We start from the raw sequence: 17,765 nt of genomic DNA, 5'->3' as shown, positions 1-17,765 counted from the left end.
ACGCATTTTTGAGATACATTTTTTATGCGACGTCTTTACGTTACTCCCGGATTGTGTTCGAATCGCTTAACGGTATAGCGCCTATTCAATTGTTGGAATTATACCTTTATAGTGTTTGTGGTAGGTACTAGTCGTGGCAATGAACTTTTAGGCAAAGTTAGGCGGTGGAAGGTATATTCTGTGTTTGAAATGAAATTCTAGGTCTTTCAACACTTCTAAGTTGGTTAGGTTATCTGTCTACACTTTAGTATGCTGATTTGATTTAACTAGATCTCGATCAAAAACATATCTTATCATAAGATAGTATGTTTCATTGGAGCCGTGGTGGCCTAGTGGTTTGACCTATCGCCTCTCAAACAGAGGGTCGTGGGTTCAAACCCCGGCTCGCACCTATGAGTTTTTCGAAATTCATGTGCGGAATTACATTTGAAATTTACCACGAGCTTTGCGGTGAAGGAAAACATTGTGAGGAAACCTACACAAACCTGCGAAGCAATTCAATGGTGCGTGTGAAGTTCCCAATCCGCACTGGGCCCGCGTGGGAACTATGGCCCAAGCCCTCTTGTTCTGAGAGGAGGCCTGTGCCCAGCAGTGGGACGTATATAGGCTGGGAGGATAGTATGTTTCATTGTAAAGTAACGGCCGAACTGATATATCGAATTATCTAATAGTTATGCGGCTATATATAGTTTTTTTGAAATGGCGGAGAAGGATTTTTAGAGTGAGTAATTTTTAAAGTCACTTTTTTTGCTACAGGATCTGGCAAGAATACAGTATTTTACAACTACTGGAATGTTCATATCCTTATGAGCTATTCCTTATGAGTATTTCTAAAAAAGTTGTTCCGTCATGAATATTTAACCCTGAGGACGAGATCATAAAACATAAACTGCATAAAACATCCAAAATTTCTTGACGTCGGGAAAACGTCACGAAACAACAACAACACAACAACTCTAACAACTGGTAGCATGGTGTACGGTTGTGTCACTCTGAAGATGAGCTCTGGTTGAGTTCGAAACGCGTCAGTGTAGTGTGGTGGTGGTGATAGATGGGTTTGTGTGATTTGTGTGTGTTCTTACAGTGTGGAGGTGGAGGAACAGCATGAACACGCATATTTTGCATAAGCTTAGCTATCGTAAGGTCGCGGGTGAGCAAGGAAATTATTTTAGTTCATTGATATGGACCTCCGCAAAGTAACGCCTGATTCAGTAAATTAATCCCAGTCATACTATTCAACAGTTATCCGTTGCGAAAATTGGCATCCACTCCTGGCGGCGTCAGTTGAGCTACTACGAAATTCGACGTGCGTATCGTACCGTCCCTCTCACTCTCGTATTGAATAATGTAAGCGTCGGCGCGACCGCAATATACGAAGTTCGAGTTTTGCTTATAGTAGTATAGAGCCAGTTGGCGACGCGGGCGCCGGTCGCGCGGCGTTTCAAGTGTTTGTGCAGTGTTGCCAGTAAAAAATCGGCCAAGAGCGTGTCGGACACGTCCAGGATAAGCTTCTTTTCGTTGCAGCCATGGTATTATAAGATGGCAAATAAATATTACAGTGCTACATGGACCCTGCTAGGGCAAAGCAACAACTTATCCTTAACTTACTCTAGGATTGATGCTAATATGAATATTCTTACTTAATTAAATAATGTCATAAAATCAAATCACACAAATTACATTAAATCATATTAGATTATTACACCAGATAAATAAAACAAAATGTCAAACTAAATAAAAAAATAAAATAAATAAATAATGCTAATATTAGTATTTTAATTTTATCTTAATAATAATACTTAACAATGACAATATAATTATGTTACTTGGTCTGAGTCTTCCGTGTATTATCTGTAGGCGTTACGAAGAAAAATTTGCATACATTATTTTAACATTTGTTTATTTATCATATTGAGAGTTAAAACCAATGCGCTGTAAAATTCAGTTATACGTACGAGAAAGTTCAATATCTCAAAAACGGCTAAGCCGATTTTGATGAAACATGTCTAAGAACCGTCGCTAGAATACCTGCTTTCGAATAAAGAAACCGCATTCAAATCGGTCCGCCCGTTTAGGAGCTACGGTACCATAGACAGGCACCCCTCTTTTTGCGTCGGGGGTTAAAAACACAAAATAAGGCATACAGTCGCCATCACATGTTTCAGAGCGGCCAAGTTGACCAAAAATATCGAAATATGAACTATTTTTGACCACCTTGGCCGCTCTGACATATTTGATGGCGATTGTTAAAAAAAAATATATGGTTGTTTTGCTGTCTTTTTACCAGTCGGGTTAAGAAGGAGGGTTATGTGTTTTACCCGACTGCGAAGAAGGAGAGTTATGTGTTTGACCCGTATGTATGTATGTATATTCCTATGTCCTCTCATAACTACTCAACGGCTGAGCCGATTTTGATAAAAGATACGTCATTGGATTCGTCTTAATGGCGCGAGTGACACTGGGTACATGAAATTCTTAAAAAATACAACAGCGGGTTTTTTTTAGCCAAATTGTGAGACTTAAAAAAATTTTTTTCATTCAAACCTGTCGAGTAGGGTATCAAAATGAAGAGATTTAAAAACAGATTACAAAAAAAGTATGAAATAAAACAATTAATTAAAAAAATCAAAACCCGACTGCGTTAAAAAATACTAAAAAGAAGTAAACAAGACGTGGGCTAGAACTCTGTTAAGTAGCTAACTTAAACTTCAACAGTCGGGACCCATTCAAATCGCGACCAGCTCAAAAGTTCTTAGTATCTATAATGCGTCCCGACAGTTTAAGTTATCTACTTAACAGAGTTCTAGACCACGTCTGGTTTTCTTCTTTTTAGTATTTTTTAACGCAGTCGGGTTTTGATTTTTTAAATTTATTGTTTTTACCACAGAGTACATATATAAGTTTTTACTCTGCATTTCCACCGGAGACGTGCAAGGATGTATTACAAGATATGTGTTTGTTATGAACGTATTTTATACGGAATCTTCCAAGTTTAGGTATATTTTATGCTATTTACTCATAAACTACTAATAATTCTCAAGCAAACTTGGCCGCTATAGTTTTCCTTGAAAGTTTGATATACTTACTACCATCCTGAATTTTTTCAAATTTTTCCACCCACCGGTTTAGATTTTAGAGGGGGGGGGGACGCTCGATTTTAATGAAAATTTGCACTTTAAAGTTGAATATTTCGCAAACACATCACTGAATCGAAAAATCATCTTAGCAAACCCCTAATGGTTTATTATAAAAGACCTATCCAACGGTACCCCACACTATAGGGTTGGATGACAAAAAAAAAAACACCCCCACTTTACGTCCATGGGAGGTAGGCTAAAAAAAATTTTTTTTGAATTTTTAATTGTACCATTTTGTAGGCATAGTTTACTTATATATCCGTGCAAAATTACAGCTTTCTAGCATTGATAGTCCCTGAGCAAAGCCGCGGACGGACAGACAGACAGACAGACAGACATGGCGAAACAATAAGGGTTCCGTTTTTGCCATTTTGGCTCCGGAACCCTAAAAAGTGACACGGTTGGTTTTCTAACAGATTGCGTTATCTAGTGTAATTTATATCTGTGATGAAACGTTTCGATTGGTTTCTCGACAAACACATCGCAATGCATCGTCAAAAATCTCTGGTGGAAACACAGCTTTAGGAGATTGCGCCTTTTTTAGGAAAGCTCTTATTTATTTACACAGATCTCCAGTTGTATTTATAAAGCCAATAAACTTTTCTAAAGACAGTGAAGTGTGGTGTTTAAAAAAAATCGAAGTGAAGTGTGATAACTGTAAAGAAAACTAAAAAGTGTTTTAAAGTGTATACAAAAATCGGAGAGACTAAAACAAAAAAATAACGCGCCATAAACAAAAAATAAACTGGAACTCTTTTTCGAACTCTCAAAATTATATAAAGGCTCTTCTCCCCGATAACTGCCGTCTCGGAGCTCTCGAAAACTAATGTCAATTCCGGAAACCGGGTGCCCTGGTCGACCGTTCGATGCTAACGTACTACGAGGCTTGCGTGGTGCTATTATGTCTGTTGACAAGTGTCGCGGCAGCCCTTGGCAATGAGGTAAATAATGTTTTTCTTTAAAGAAGTACATAATGGTTCGCATTGGCTCATAATGGTCCACATTGGTTCAGTGTTCCACATTGGTTCAGAGTGTACCACATTGGTTCATACTGGTCCGCATTGGTTCACAATGTTTCGCATTGGTTCACAATGGTCTACAATGGTCATCGCCGTAGTAATTGAATAGGGTTCATTAAATGCTTGGTCCTATAAAGAGCGGGGATAATGCAATTTGCCAAGATAAAAACTATCCTACGTCCTACCCAGGGTTTAAAATTACCTCCATACTTAACTAATTTAATCTAAATCGGCTTATATCTATCTCGTTCAATTACGTAGTCTGTAGTACTGTCTGGGTGGGTGTTTACGTATAGTTGTTTCTGATCCAGTTGTTGATTATCTGTACTAATATTATAAATGCGAAACGGTGTCTGTGTGTTTGTCCGTCTTTCACGCCGTAACGGAGCGACGGATCGTCGTGATTTTTGGCATAGAGATAGTTTATGGGCCCGAGAGTGACATAGGCTACTTTTTATCCCGGAAAAATGCACAGTTCCCGAGGGAACAGCGCGCGATAACCGCGCGGGCGGAGCCGCGGGCAAAAGCTAGTATAATATAAGGGCCTGAAAGTGTTTTCAAAGCGCACGTTTAAAGCACCCTTTCCACCAGTAATGTGAGGATGTTTTGCGAGAAATGTGTTTTTCATTGACCAATAGAAACGGTTCATTTATATACTTCATCGCTCCGCTCAGCTGTTTCCACAAGAGATGTGCTCCGCGAGGATGTGTAAATGAAGCAGCTCAGGCCTGAAATACGTCCGTTTTCCTAAAATACATTTTTCCCAAAATGTCTGCGGTTTGTTAGATTATTTTCCTATAATCTTTTTTTCTTTGAAGCAAATTTTCATTTCACTTTTTTTTTTCTTTTTTCAAGTCTGCTTTTTAATGAAGCTTATTTTCACATTCGCGTTTTTTCTGAGTCGCGTTTTTCCCCAATCCCAATCGAAACAGAAACAGTGTCTATGGAGCCCTGGTATCACCTAGCTCCTGTTTCCCATCGAGTCTTATGTATCCCAATACTAAACCACAAAACCAGGCTTAACGGCTTATAGGTAGATTTAGGTTATGTTAGTTTTGCATCGGCCCGAAGGGCCATAACCACTCAGGATAGGAGCTCCGCGCCAGCGGAGCTCCGTCGAGACTGTTTCTGTACCGATTGGGATTGGGGAAAAACGCGACTGGGGAAAAATGCGACACAAAAAGAATGCGAATGTGAAAATAAGCTTCATGAAAAAAACAGGCTTGTAAAAATAAAATTCGTGAAAAAACGCGAAATGGAATTTTGCTGCAAGGAAACAAATATTATGGGAAAAGTAATCTGACAAATCATGTCTGCTTTTCCGCATATGTCCTTTGCATATTGTCAGCTTCTTATAATTTCTGTCTCCAAGAATGACAGTTTTCGTATAATGTTCCCTTTCCAGAAAGAGATTATTCCGAAAATGTCTGCGACCTTAAAACATCCGCCCATCTTACAATTTCGGCATACCAGAAAAGTCTTACCTATTCCAAAAAAGTCTGCAATAATGAACCTTAATTTACCTAAAATATCTTTATCATTTGAAAGCGAAAATCCTTTGAAAATAAAGCAGACATTATGGGAAAACAAACATAATAAGACGGTAGCCTAAATACAAAAGTGAACATAACGGAAATCCAGAACCTATAATAGACGACTTCCTGAGATTGTGCACATTTTGAATAGCAGACATTTCGAGAAAGCTGTCAAAATAGAAGTTTGAACATTGTAAAAACGCAGACGTTTTGAGAATTGTACATTTTAGGAGAACATATAGTTCAGGCCTGAGCCAATTGGTTTCTATTGGTCAATGAAAAGCACATCCCTCGCAACCTTAGAGCAACGCGGGCTTCCTACCGGAAGGGAGTAGCCTTAGCGGTAGATTACCTTTAAAATAGTTCTGGCGTTTTTTGCGGGGGGAAATGTGCACACAAGTGCAGTTCCGCACACTTACATGCAAAAACAAAACTTCCAACTGACTAATGACGACGTTAACAATATTCGTACACTAATAATTCGTACAGATGACTCAAAACTCACACATTGACAGTGACATCATTAAGTTGTTCATCGGCGAAAAGTCGGATTTATCGCTTGATGATCCGAATTTGTACGGATTAGCGGATTCGATGTTGGTAAACGAATCCGACAATAATGTACGACTTTGTTGTTTAAATGTAATTAAATAGCAATTATACGATAACAATTTTACTTACATGTGAAAAGTAACACCATCTTTTTGCAAGCTTGATGTCCCAGATCTCTTTTTGCAGCAGAAAACTGAACAATTCGGCATTTCTAGCACCGCAGCGTTCACTCGCGCGACTCGGTTCGGTCTAGTTTGAAACCCGAGCGCGCCTCGTTTTATAAAATCCGTATGCCCAGTTGGGCTTGTACTTTGACAGAGGGGAACGCGGCGAATGGCTACTCCCTTCCGTAGGAAGCCCGTGTTGCTCTAAGCTCGCGACACATCTCGCACATTACTGGCGGAAATGTAATTTTAATGCCTAATGTGGATCCAGGGTAGGGTTCCACAAAGACAGCTGAGTTAGAGCTACGCTTGTAGTCTCCCGGGTCGCAATGATGAGTTGTCTTGAAGGTGTGGTTGCCGGCGCTGCTTCGAGACCCGGAGTGTGGCGCCAGCCCCGCCGCCGCGCCCGCGCCCGCGCGTGCGCAGCCGGCCCCCCGCCTATGGCGTGCATACTTACCAGGTACACGTTGCATCCTGGCCTTGGTCATTTCTAGAGAGCGGATTTGAAGTAAACATTGTTTAATCAAATTGTATCATTACCAGTAGATCTCATCGCCAAAAATGTTTGGTTAGAGTTTAAGTACTTAACTTTTTTGGTAGTTTTTGTTTAGTACCCTATGACAGAAGGTGACGAAAACTAGTAATAAAAAGTTGGAAAATCCTGAGTACGTAGTTATGCGTCATTGTGTGTGGCACGCGGGACGTCCAACGGGTTAACCAAGGGACCGCCTACATCCCTGTAAAATGTTATCATGATAGGTAAATCTCATCTCCTACATACAGTTAGGTTGTTAACCAAGAGACCCCGTACATCGCTGTAAAATTACATATACATATAACACATGTAATTTTGTTTTTTATCCATGTATTTCTAATTACTCACATAATTTTTGTTTTGAATAAATTACTTGCTGCTATATATCTTGCGGCGCATTCTCCTTGGCAAACTTACTCTAAACAAGGCGGAACAGGATTATGCTATAAGTATGAGTTTCGGTGACACTATAATTATGCCAAGCGAAATTAGAATTCTATACGACACGAGCTAATGTCAAAAAAAGGTAAAATCGTTTAATCTGTTTGATTCGACGGCTGGTATAACATTGGATGTAGTTAAAGTAACTTGTTGCAAGTCTTAGAGTTAATGGTTGATAGAAATAAAGTATATTTAAGAGTCAGTACAGACAGACTGCATTCCATCTGCGACGTAACCGCAACTGCCAGCTTGCAGTTTGCTTGCAGTAGTGCCGACTGTACTGTACTGGCCCTTAAGGTTGAATTTTTCTTACCTTTTTAATAATGATGTTGATGGTATAGTACCATCGGATGGTCGCCATGGCAGAGGTCTCGCTCTTCGGACGGTAATGACAGCTGATGATGGTATTGACGCTTCAAATAATGCTGATGGGTTTTTGCTTGTTTTTGGTAATGAAAATGAGACTGCGTTCGAATTACTTCGAATATTTGGAACAAGTTTCCCGATGTGCTTCAATAGAAGCGGAGAGGCGTGCAGAATCGAAAATACGTATGGAAGTTACATATAGGTTAACAACATAATGAACAGCTGAACCGAATTTGAAGCGTTTTTTTTTTAATCGAAAGATAAATGAAAAAGATTGTTCTTAGCTGACGACCAGATGGCCTAGTGGTTAGAGAACCTGACTACGAAGCTTGAGGTCCCGGGTTCGATTCCCGTGTCGGGGCAGATATTTGTATGAAAAATACGAATGTTTGTTCTCGGGTCTTGGGTGTTTACTATGTATTTAAGTATGTATATATCTATATAATTATATTTATCCGTTGCTTAGTACCCATAACACAAGCTTTGCTAAGCTTACTTTGGGACCAGGTCAATTGGTGTGAATTGTCCCGTGATATTTTTATTTTATTTATTTTAGCTAAGTTTCTTTAAGACCGGTTCAGGCGTTTGGATATTAAATGTTGAAATTACAGTGGCGGGGGTTTTACAACTTTTTAGCTTGTTTTTGACAAAATGCATTATTGGGGTTGCACTTTTTGGGAGTGTACATTTTGGGTATATATGGGCTTTAAGAGCCTAAGCAATTTCAATTAGTGCGATTAGTCAGTATTCTGCAAGTCTCAGGTCCGTTTCTATATGAAATGCACACTTGAATGATTTTCACCATTCGTTCTATAAAGCCATTTGTTTCTGGTAAGTACGTAGCATGGTATTTTGATTTGTGCTTTTACTGTATATCTAGCACGGTTTTTTACATTTTAGTTTATAGTTGCGTTTATTTTTGTGATGTTTTATTGTCTAGAAAAAATCTCATTACCATTTTTGTTTGGTAATGATATATTTTATGACAAGTTCTTACAGTGTTTCTGTTTTCTTTGTGTTTGTTTTATAGCGTGTGTAGTTTTGGGGAAAACTGAAAAAAAAGTGAAATGCCTTCGATTAGAGATATTTTTTTCAAAATTGCACCCGTGCGAAGCCGGGGTGGTTCGCTTGTTCATTATTATAAACCATGATTTGAGTTATTGTATGCCGAAATTATTATCCGAAAATTGATAACCATTTTTTTTTAATAATCTGGAGTTTCCTTTGTGTAAAATATCATATCTTCATTGTCTCAGGTACTTTTTTCTTCCATCCCTGTATGTTTGCCAAAAAAAACTATATTGAATTATTGAGTGATTCTCTGGTTTCTTAGTAATGTCTGTGTGATTATTACATGTTACATACATTACAAAAAACGCTTGCTCTCGTCAAGTGTGCACGCTCAGTACAAGTTCATACAATACAAAAAACGCTCGATCTCGTGTTATAGGAGTTGGCGGGGGGGAAGAGTGGGAGCAGTGGCGTGCGACGTAGCAGCGAGAGAGAGCGCACTATCGGGGAGCTGAGAGAGAAGGTTTCTACAAAAACGAGCGGTAAGCATCATTGATCAGCACGACGGGCGAAAAACGTCCACTCGTGGACATAGGCCTCCCCTGTGAGAGCCGTGGTGGCCTAGTGGTTTGACCTATCGCCTCTCAAGCAGAGGGTCGTGGGTTCAAACCCCGGTTCGCACCTATGTTTTTCGAAATTCGTGTGCGAAATAGCATTTGAAATTTACCACGAGCTTTGCGGTGAAGGAAAACGTCGTGAGGAAACCTGCACACACCTGCGAAGCAATTCAATGGTGTGTGTGAAGTTGCCAATCCGCACTGGGCCCGCGTGGGAACTACGGTCCAAGCCCTCTCATTCTGAGAGGAGGCCTGTGCCCAGCAATGTTTTTTTTTAACCACGTCGGTGGAAAACAGGCATGCGGCCCGCCTGATGTTAAGCAACCACCGCCTAGGAACGCTTCCATACCAACCTTTTTATACCCCTTTTGAAGACCATGCTGTGACCTGCTGCTATTGTGTGATTCCCCCCCATTTTCAGGTCTGAACGGCCTTCGCAACATCGGCAATACCTGTTTCATGAACAGCGTCATCCAGGGTCTGTCGAACACGCGGCCGCTCCTCGAATACCTTGAGAACGACAAGTATTTGGAGGACATTAACACCACGCTGTCCTGCATGAAGGGGGCGCTCATCAAAGGTGAGGGGGGGGAGTTAATACTTCGAAGAATGGGGAATTTCTGGAAGTTTAGAAACGCCTTTTTTACCCGACCGCCCGAAGGAGGGTTATGTTTTTCGAGCGTATGTATGTATGTATGTATGTGGGTATGTATGTCCATTTCTTTGGTCCTCGCTGCAGCCTAAACGGCTAGGCGGATTTTAACATATGAGGTATCATTGGATTCGTCAGAACTGTCGGAGTGACATAGAGTATATAATATATACCCTATGTATATCATTATGTGTATAACCTAGGGTATATTTCAATATGGCGTCTGCGAAAAAAAATATGGTGAAGGAATAAAAAAAAATATTTTGTATTGTAACAATATGGGAATCAAATGAAGGCTAATAATTAGCCCATTCTAAATATATATGGGTCATAATACTTTTAATCTACTATTTTTACAGAAACATTAAATTTAAAAAAATCAAAAAACCCGACTGCCTTAAAAACTAAAAGGAATAACCTTTCTAATTTACAGGAAAAAATGACAGATTTTTAAGTAGTATCAATTAATTTTTAAAAATGAAAGAGTTTACTTTACTGCCAAATTACGGCAGTCTGGTCGGTTACGGGTTGTTCCATAGTCCAGAATAAAAACATTAAAAAAGAATTTGTGTCTTTGACTCGATCGTTTTGACAGGTGACACTCTTTACCGGCTCAGATAATACAGACATGTAAATACCGACTCTGTTTTTCATCTACACACCCATAGAAGCTCATTTCAATTTCTATGGGCGTGTACATTAAAAATGGGGTCGGTATTTCCATGTCAGTATTCTTCGGCCCGGTAAAGAGTATCTTCACCTGTCAAAACGATCGAGTCGAATCGATCTTTGCCCTTGACTGTACAAGAATTGGTCGTTTAAAGGTATTAGATTAGATTTTGGGAATTTAACACTATTTTGGGGATTTAACACACTATTTGGGGAATTTAACTCACTATTTTGGGGAATTTAACTCACTATTTTGGGGAATTTAACACACTATTGTGGGGAATTAACACACTATTGTGGGGAATTTAACTCACTACTTGGGGGATTTAACACACTATTTTGGGAATTTAACACTATTTGGGGAATTTAACACACTATTTTGGGGAATTTAACTCACTATTTTTGGGGAATTCAACTCACTATTTTGCGGAATTTGTACACTATTTTGAGGAATTCAAAACTTTATTTGGGGATTTCAACACATATTCGAGCTTCATTAATTTGATCGTCACCCACGCCGTAACTGTGTGTGTGTCTGTCTCAGCGTTCGCGAGTGTCATCAAAGAGCTGTGGGCCCCCGGGGAGCGCGACGGGGTCGTCAACACTACCGCCTTCAAGTCGCAGGTGCAGCGCTTCGCTCCGCGCTTTATGGGGTACAGCCAGCAGGACGCCCAGGTGAGGACCGGCGTTGAAGTCCCGTCATTTTTGGCAGACGTATTTTGAACCCCACCTCCTTGTATCATGACATGTAATAGGACCGGCCAATAGCGTGTCGGGCACGCCCGAAACAGGGTTCCTTAGCCATTACGAAAAAAATAAGTAATATTTCGTATTTTGTACGGAATATTCCAAGTTTAGGTATACCTTAATATCTTAAACTACTAATAATTCTGAAGCAAACTTAGCCGTTATAGTTTTCCTTGAAATTTTGATAAATTTTCCACACACCGGTTTAGATTTTAGAGGGGGGGGGGGACGCCACTCGATTTTAATGAAAAATTGCACTTTAAAGTTAAATATTTTGCAAACAAATCACTGAATTGAAAAATCGTTTTTGCAACCCCGTAATGGTTTTAAAAGATTTATCCAACGATACCCTACACTACAAGATTGGATGAGGAAAAAAATCACCCCCACTTTACGTCTATGGGAGGTACTGTAAAGAAAATTGTTTATGATTTTTTTATTGTACAATTTTGTCGGCATAGTTTACATATATATTCGTGCAAAATAACAGCTTTCTAGCATTGATGGTCGCTGAGCAAAGCCGCAGACGGACAGATAGACAGACATGTCGAAACTATGAGGGTTCCGTTTTTGCCATTTTGGCTACGGAACCCTAAAAAAATATAGTTCCAACTGTCAAAGAGTGAGATTATATTAGGGCTCATCCATGCATGACGTCACATATTTAGGGGGGGAGGGCCGGAGGGGTCGGGGGGGGGACACCGGAACAAAACAAACTGTCTGCAAAAAAAATATTCTAAAAAGAAGAAAAGAAGTCTAGTGGTCTAGAATTCTGTTAAGTAGCTAACTTAAAGTTCAACAGTCGGGACTCATTCAAATCGTGACCAGCTCAAAATTCTTAGTACGGTCAGCCAAATAAGTGGTCTATCAATTTTTAAACAAGTTCCTATCAAATGAATATGTCCCTAAAGTCGAACTTTCAAGTTGACATACACGTCTATTGGCATTATTGTTTTATGACATGTAAATGATTATCAACTTTAAGGTGGTAGACCACATATTTGCCTAATGGGTCCCGACTGTTGAACTTTAAGTTAGCTACTTAACAGAGTTCTAGACCACTAGACTTGTTTTCTTCTTGTTAGTATTTTATCAGACATTTGCTTTTGGGATTTATGATTTTATAAATTTCATTGAACTACTTATATTTTTGATGTTTTTTATTATGAGACTGTATGTTTGTATGTTTCCAGGAATTCCTCCGTTATCTGCTGGAAGGATTGCACGAGGACGTAAACCGCGTCACTGTCAAACCTAAGCCGATATTGACAGAAATCGATGACAGTCTCAGGTCGGTATACTGTTAGAAAGATAGAAATACAGATCTACAGCCTTATTCATAAAAAAACCTTAATTGAGGTTTGATCGGTCTCTTGCTTAGCAGACTGATTAAGCTTGTTAGACGGTTGTCAAGAAGTATGATTCATAAACGCTTGCTAGCAGTCTGCTAGTTGTTGAGCTGCTGATAGACGGATTAGGCGCGTTATGTTGGCCATCTTGACAAACCAAAGACAAAAAATGGCCTCATCGATAATTAAAAAAAAACTGACAGCAAATTAGCAGGAAAATAAAATAAAAAGCGAGATGTTTGTTTTCCCGCCATTTCCGATCCGCATGTTTATGTTGTACCTAAGTGCAAAAAGCCGTAATTATGTTAATCATCCTATTTTTTTTTTATATTTAGTGTTAGTAAAGTAGCAGTAATAAATACCTAATTTAGAGGATTTTTTTAATACAAATTCCTGAAAATATTTTTTCCTGTTTTTTTTTAATCTTTGCGTAACCCTCCCTTTGCTAAAAATATCTTCGGTATAGTATTTTGCTCTTGTCAGTCAGCTGTTCAAACTTGTGGCGGCCATTTTGCGACTTAGCAGGGAGATAAAGGAGGGTCTACGGTCCTCTAACTTTAGCAGAGCCTTGATCGACTGATTAGCGCTAACAGACGTTTATGAATCATGTTTTTTAGCATCGGGCCTTCAAGGAGCCTTCAAGGAGGTTCTAACTTTTTATGAATAAGGCTGCTAGTGAATAATGTTATTCCAACGGATCGTATGTTGTTGACGGATGTATGTTGACGACTCTGTGTCCTTTTCTTTTGCAGTGACTCCGCTAAAGCGACGGAAGCCTGGTCTCGGTATCTCCGCATGGAGGACAGTCACGTGGGGGACATATTCATCGGACAATTGAAATCCACGCTGCGCTGCACGCACTGTCGGAACGACAGCGTCACTTTTGACCCCTTCTGGGACCTCAGGTGGGTCGCTACAATCAATAACAATAATGGTCCACTTCTTATGTGCTTTCGTTTTTACAAATAATAGTGTCACTTTTGACCCCCTCTGGGGACCGCAGGTGGGTCCCAAACTGTTGTCAACTACATCGATAGGCCATTTTCTGTGTGCTTTCGTCTTTCTTTATGTTAGCGTTACTTTTTACCTCTTCTGGGGGTCTCAGGTGGGTCCCAACCTACGATCAGTAACAATAATGGTCCACTTCCTATGTGCTTTCGCTTTTGCAAACGATAGTATAGCTTTTGACCGTTTCTGGGGCCACTGGTGGGTCACTGGGACCTCAGGTGGGTCCCAACCTGCTGTCAACTACATCGATAGGCCACTTTCTGTGTGCTTTCGCCTTTTTTTGTGATGGCCACACTTTTGACCCCCTCCCACGTTGAACCTACACACCCCACAGAGTATAAGACACCGAAATCACAATGAGGGAAGGGAATTAGTGTGGTACTAGGTCAATGAGGGCTATCGCGTATGAATTCGCCGCTAGAGGCGCTAGTGTAGCGAGAGGTCTCCGAAATGCCAAATTGCACTGTTTTTGGGTGATTTTGTGAATATTTTGCAATACCTGAAATTAATTATGGCAAATATGCGTTATGGGGCAATGAATATCTGTGTTTTGAGACAGTTTTGTCTTTCGGAAACCTTTGTCCTCCCTTTTTCCGAACAAAACGGGACTATGCAACACTGTGGCATGCTCGATATTTTTATGGTACGGTTTTAAGGTATTAAATATGATTTAAATGTAAGTTTTGTTTTCACGCCCGTAATAACAAACTACCCACTATACTTGAGGCAGGACCTTTGTCTACAGTGGCGCCAACTGGTGAGCGCGAAAACGGTAGCCCTCATTGGTGTCAAGCATCCCGTGATTTTCTATTTTTAAAGTGATATGTCTGTTTGTCAGTCTGCCGATACCGTCGCGGACGGGCAACCTGAAGCTGCAGCAGTGTCTCCAACACTTCACCAAGGAGGAGGAGATGGACGGAGACGAGAAACCGGTTAGTGGCTGATGGTGGTGACTGATGACTGATGGTGATGGTGATGGTGATGGTGATGAAATATAGTGTGGCACTCGTATGATACGGTGTACTGGTTAAAGACAGGGAATTACCTTATGGGAAATTCAGGGAAGCTCAAGGTGGTCAGGGAAAGTCAGGGAAAATAGAGGAAGAAAAGAAAGAAGACTTTATTCACATTCACAAAGACGCAAATACAACAAAATTTAAAAATAAGAATAATCAACACAACGCAGGTGGTAGGACCTTGTGCAAGGTCCGCCCGGATTGCTACCACCATCTTGCTCGCTAATCCTGCCGTGAAGCAGCAGTGCTTGCACTGTTGTGTTTCGGCGTGGAGAGTAAGACAGCCGGTGAAATTACTGGCGCTTGAGGTATCCCATCTTAAGCTCTAGGTTGGCAACGCATCTGCAATACCCCTGGTGTTGCATGTTTATGGGCGGTGGTGATCTCTTACCATCAGGAGACCCACTTGCTCGTTTGCCATCCAGTCGAATAAAAAAAACACGATTGTGTGTCCCCGCAAAAGTGGGACGGCCGCTGACTCAACACTGTGCTGCATGCATCTGTCAGAAACGTGTATGACTCGAAATCAGCGAATTTTGCGAGAAATCCAAAAAGTCGGGGAATAAATACGTGGTTTCAAAAAACTTAGATCGATATTTTGACACCAGTCGTTCTAGTTCTGGGCGATGTATTAAAGAGTTTACCAGTCTGCAGTCGGTGCCTCAGCACGAGCCAGCAGGAGTGGATCTATAGTCGTCTATCTCACCTACATAGCTTCTTATTTATTAGACTTCAATAAACCATTTATTTACACACACACACACACCAATCACACACACTAATAATCCAAATTTCAAAAATTGACAATTTATTTTATTAGTCTTCGTATGTAGTGTGAAAAATACATTCTTCTCTTTTAAAATATGGCTTTTCTGTCCTAATTAATAGGACAATTTCGCCAGTGTCAAGTTAACTCTCTTTGAGAGGCACGTTGTACGGTGATTGTAGTTTTGGCAACTTGATGTAAAATTCCAGGAACCACGTGGAGACCCACTTGCGCATTAAAAATGCCAGACACGAGAGCTATATAGAATTTTTGTGATCTGTTCCCTGTTAAGGTTTATCGCCGCATAAAACACTATCAAATTATACTTCAACTAGCCAAGAAACAGAAATAGCAAAATTAGGTATTGTCTACATCCGCCATGTTCGAATGCTACAAATCGAATCCCCGTGAAAGATACCTAATGCTGGTCACCCAACGTTGGCAATGTCAAAGTCAAAGTCAAAATATCTTTATTCAATTTAGGGCTATAATAAGCACTTAAGAACGTCAAAAAAAATCTACCACCGGTTCAGAAAATGTCTGTTGAGAAGAACCCGGCAAGAAACTCAAAGAGGTATATTTTTTTAAACAGATTTACAATAATTTAAATGATATGTTAAACATCACAAAGTATTTAACACAACTTTATTTTTGACACAGTCCATGATATATACATTAACTTTATAATACGCCTTAGATATTAATGTCTTCTTGACAATAGATCTGAATTTTGTATCCGTTTCATTTGTAATATTTTTTTTGAAATTTTGTGACTTATAATTGATAATTGACGTCCGCAGACATGTTCGCGGTGCGGTGTGCGACGAAAATGTCTCAAATGGTTCACCGTGCAGAAGTTCCACAAGTGCTTGTATTACATCTCAAAAGGTAATCATTAATTATACTTTAATAGTAGATTATTGTGGGCTGGAAGTAGCACTTGCTGGCTGAGTAAGAGTATTAAACGGACGAGCTTGCGAGTCCGTTTAACTAATCGAAGCCAAGCAATTGCTATTCCAGCCGAGACTAATATAAAGCTTTTCTCAAAAATGGTGAATAATTCTGAAATAGAATAAATTTTTCTCAAAATATAATATAAAATTTAATTTTATTCCAATATTTTTTTTATTCTTTCCCGCCTTTTTTCATTAAAAATAAACTGCAGGTGTATTTTTCCACCGAAAACAACACAAGCTGTTTCAGACCCAATAGAAAAAGTCCGGGTTCCAACAAAATATCTGATACCGGCCATTAGACTTGGCTGTATACGACTTGTGCCAACACATCCATGGCCTAACTTAAAAAAAAATGTGACTGATTGCAGGCGCGCTAATTCATTATTGTCGAGCTAGCGCGCCTGCAATCTTTTTAACTTTTTAATTTTTCGCTGACCATAAACTATGCACTTCACCTTCTGATATGTAAAGAATAATGTCAACTTTTACGGACATTTTTGAGAAAATATATATATATTTTTTTTTTGTTGATACGAATTTGCTCGAAGACCGTCTCTTCCGTCGTCTGTTTGTCAACCTGTCAAGGTAGATGTCTACGACGAGAGTTGAAGTGAACACTCAGCTACATAAAGAAATGATAGCACAAAATTTTATAACAAAAAATTGAGCGGACTACAAAAAACTGTGAAAATAGTTTTTTACCAGTCTGCAGTCGGTGCCTCAGCACGAGCCAGCAGGAGTAAACCTATAGTCATCTACCTCACCTACGCACTTATATTTGATTGGGCCTCAATCACTCCTGCTGGCTCGTGCTGAGGCACCGACTTCAGACTGGTAGAAAATTATTTTCATGGTTTTTTGTAGTCGGTTCTATTTTTTTATAAAAAAATATTTTCACGCTTTTTAGTTTAAATAATCTGAGATACAAAGTTAATATCAACTGCTCGTCACCTTTACGAAAGATTGCTTTTTTCCGATGCGGAGACGTTCATTATTGAGGAGTCCTGGTGCTTCAGCACCCGTTTTACCATATGCATTACGAGGCGCATAAGTTGCTTAGCAACTGTGTCAAAGTAATTAAAAATCAACCCGTGAAATACTTGTTTATTGAGTAGTAACTCCGATGGCCAACTGTGGTCTTCATCATCAGTTCCACTTGACAAATGATGATTTTCAAGAGCAAATGCACGAGTTACTACTAAATATATCCAATTTTACTATAGGT

The 17,765-nt window shown here is 39.7% G+C and overlaps 1 protein-coding gene across 2 annotated transcripts in view; it reads left to right on the top strand.

Annotated features, from left to right (window-relative positions):
* The window catches only part of LOC141443907 (uncharacterized), a 56,686-nt gene that overhangs the window by 16,480 nt on the left and 22,441 nt on the right, over window positions 1-17,765 (top strand). For both annotated transcript variants that reach the window (XM_074109281.1, XM_074109282.1), the window contains exons 4-10: window positions 9,200-9,302; window positions 9,799-9,957; window positions 11,243-11,373; window positions 12,639-12,736; window positions 13,547-13,699; window positions 14,641-14,734; window positions 16,385-16,472. In XM_074109281.1, the coding sequence (XP_073965382.1) occupies window positions 9,200-9,302; window positions 9,799-9,957; window positions 11,243-11,373; window positions 12,639-12,736; window positions 13,547-13,699; window positions 14,641-14,734; window positions 16,385-16,472 (826 nt within the window). The remainder of the gene's footprint in view (window positions 1-9,199; window positions 9,303-9,798; window positions 9,958-11,242; window positions 11,374-12,638; window positions 12,737-13,546; window positions 13,700-14,640; window positions 14,735-16,384; window positions 16,473-17,765) is intronic.

Source organism: Choristoneura fumiferana, chromosome 28, assembly GCF_025370935.1.
Source record: "Choristoneura fumiferana chromosome 28, NRCan_CFum_1, whole genome shotgun sequence".
Taxonomy (NCBI): domain Eukaryota; kingdom Metazoa; phylum Arthropoda; class Insecta; order Lepidoptera; family Tortricidae; genus Choristoneura; species Choristoneura fumiferana.
This window is presented reverse-complemented; position numbering and strand designations above follow the sequence as displayed.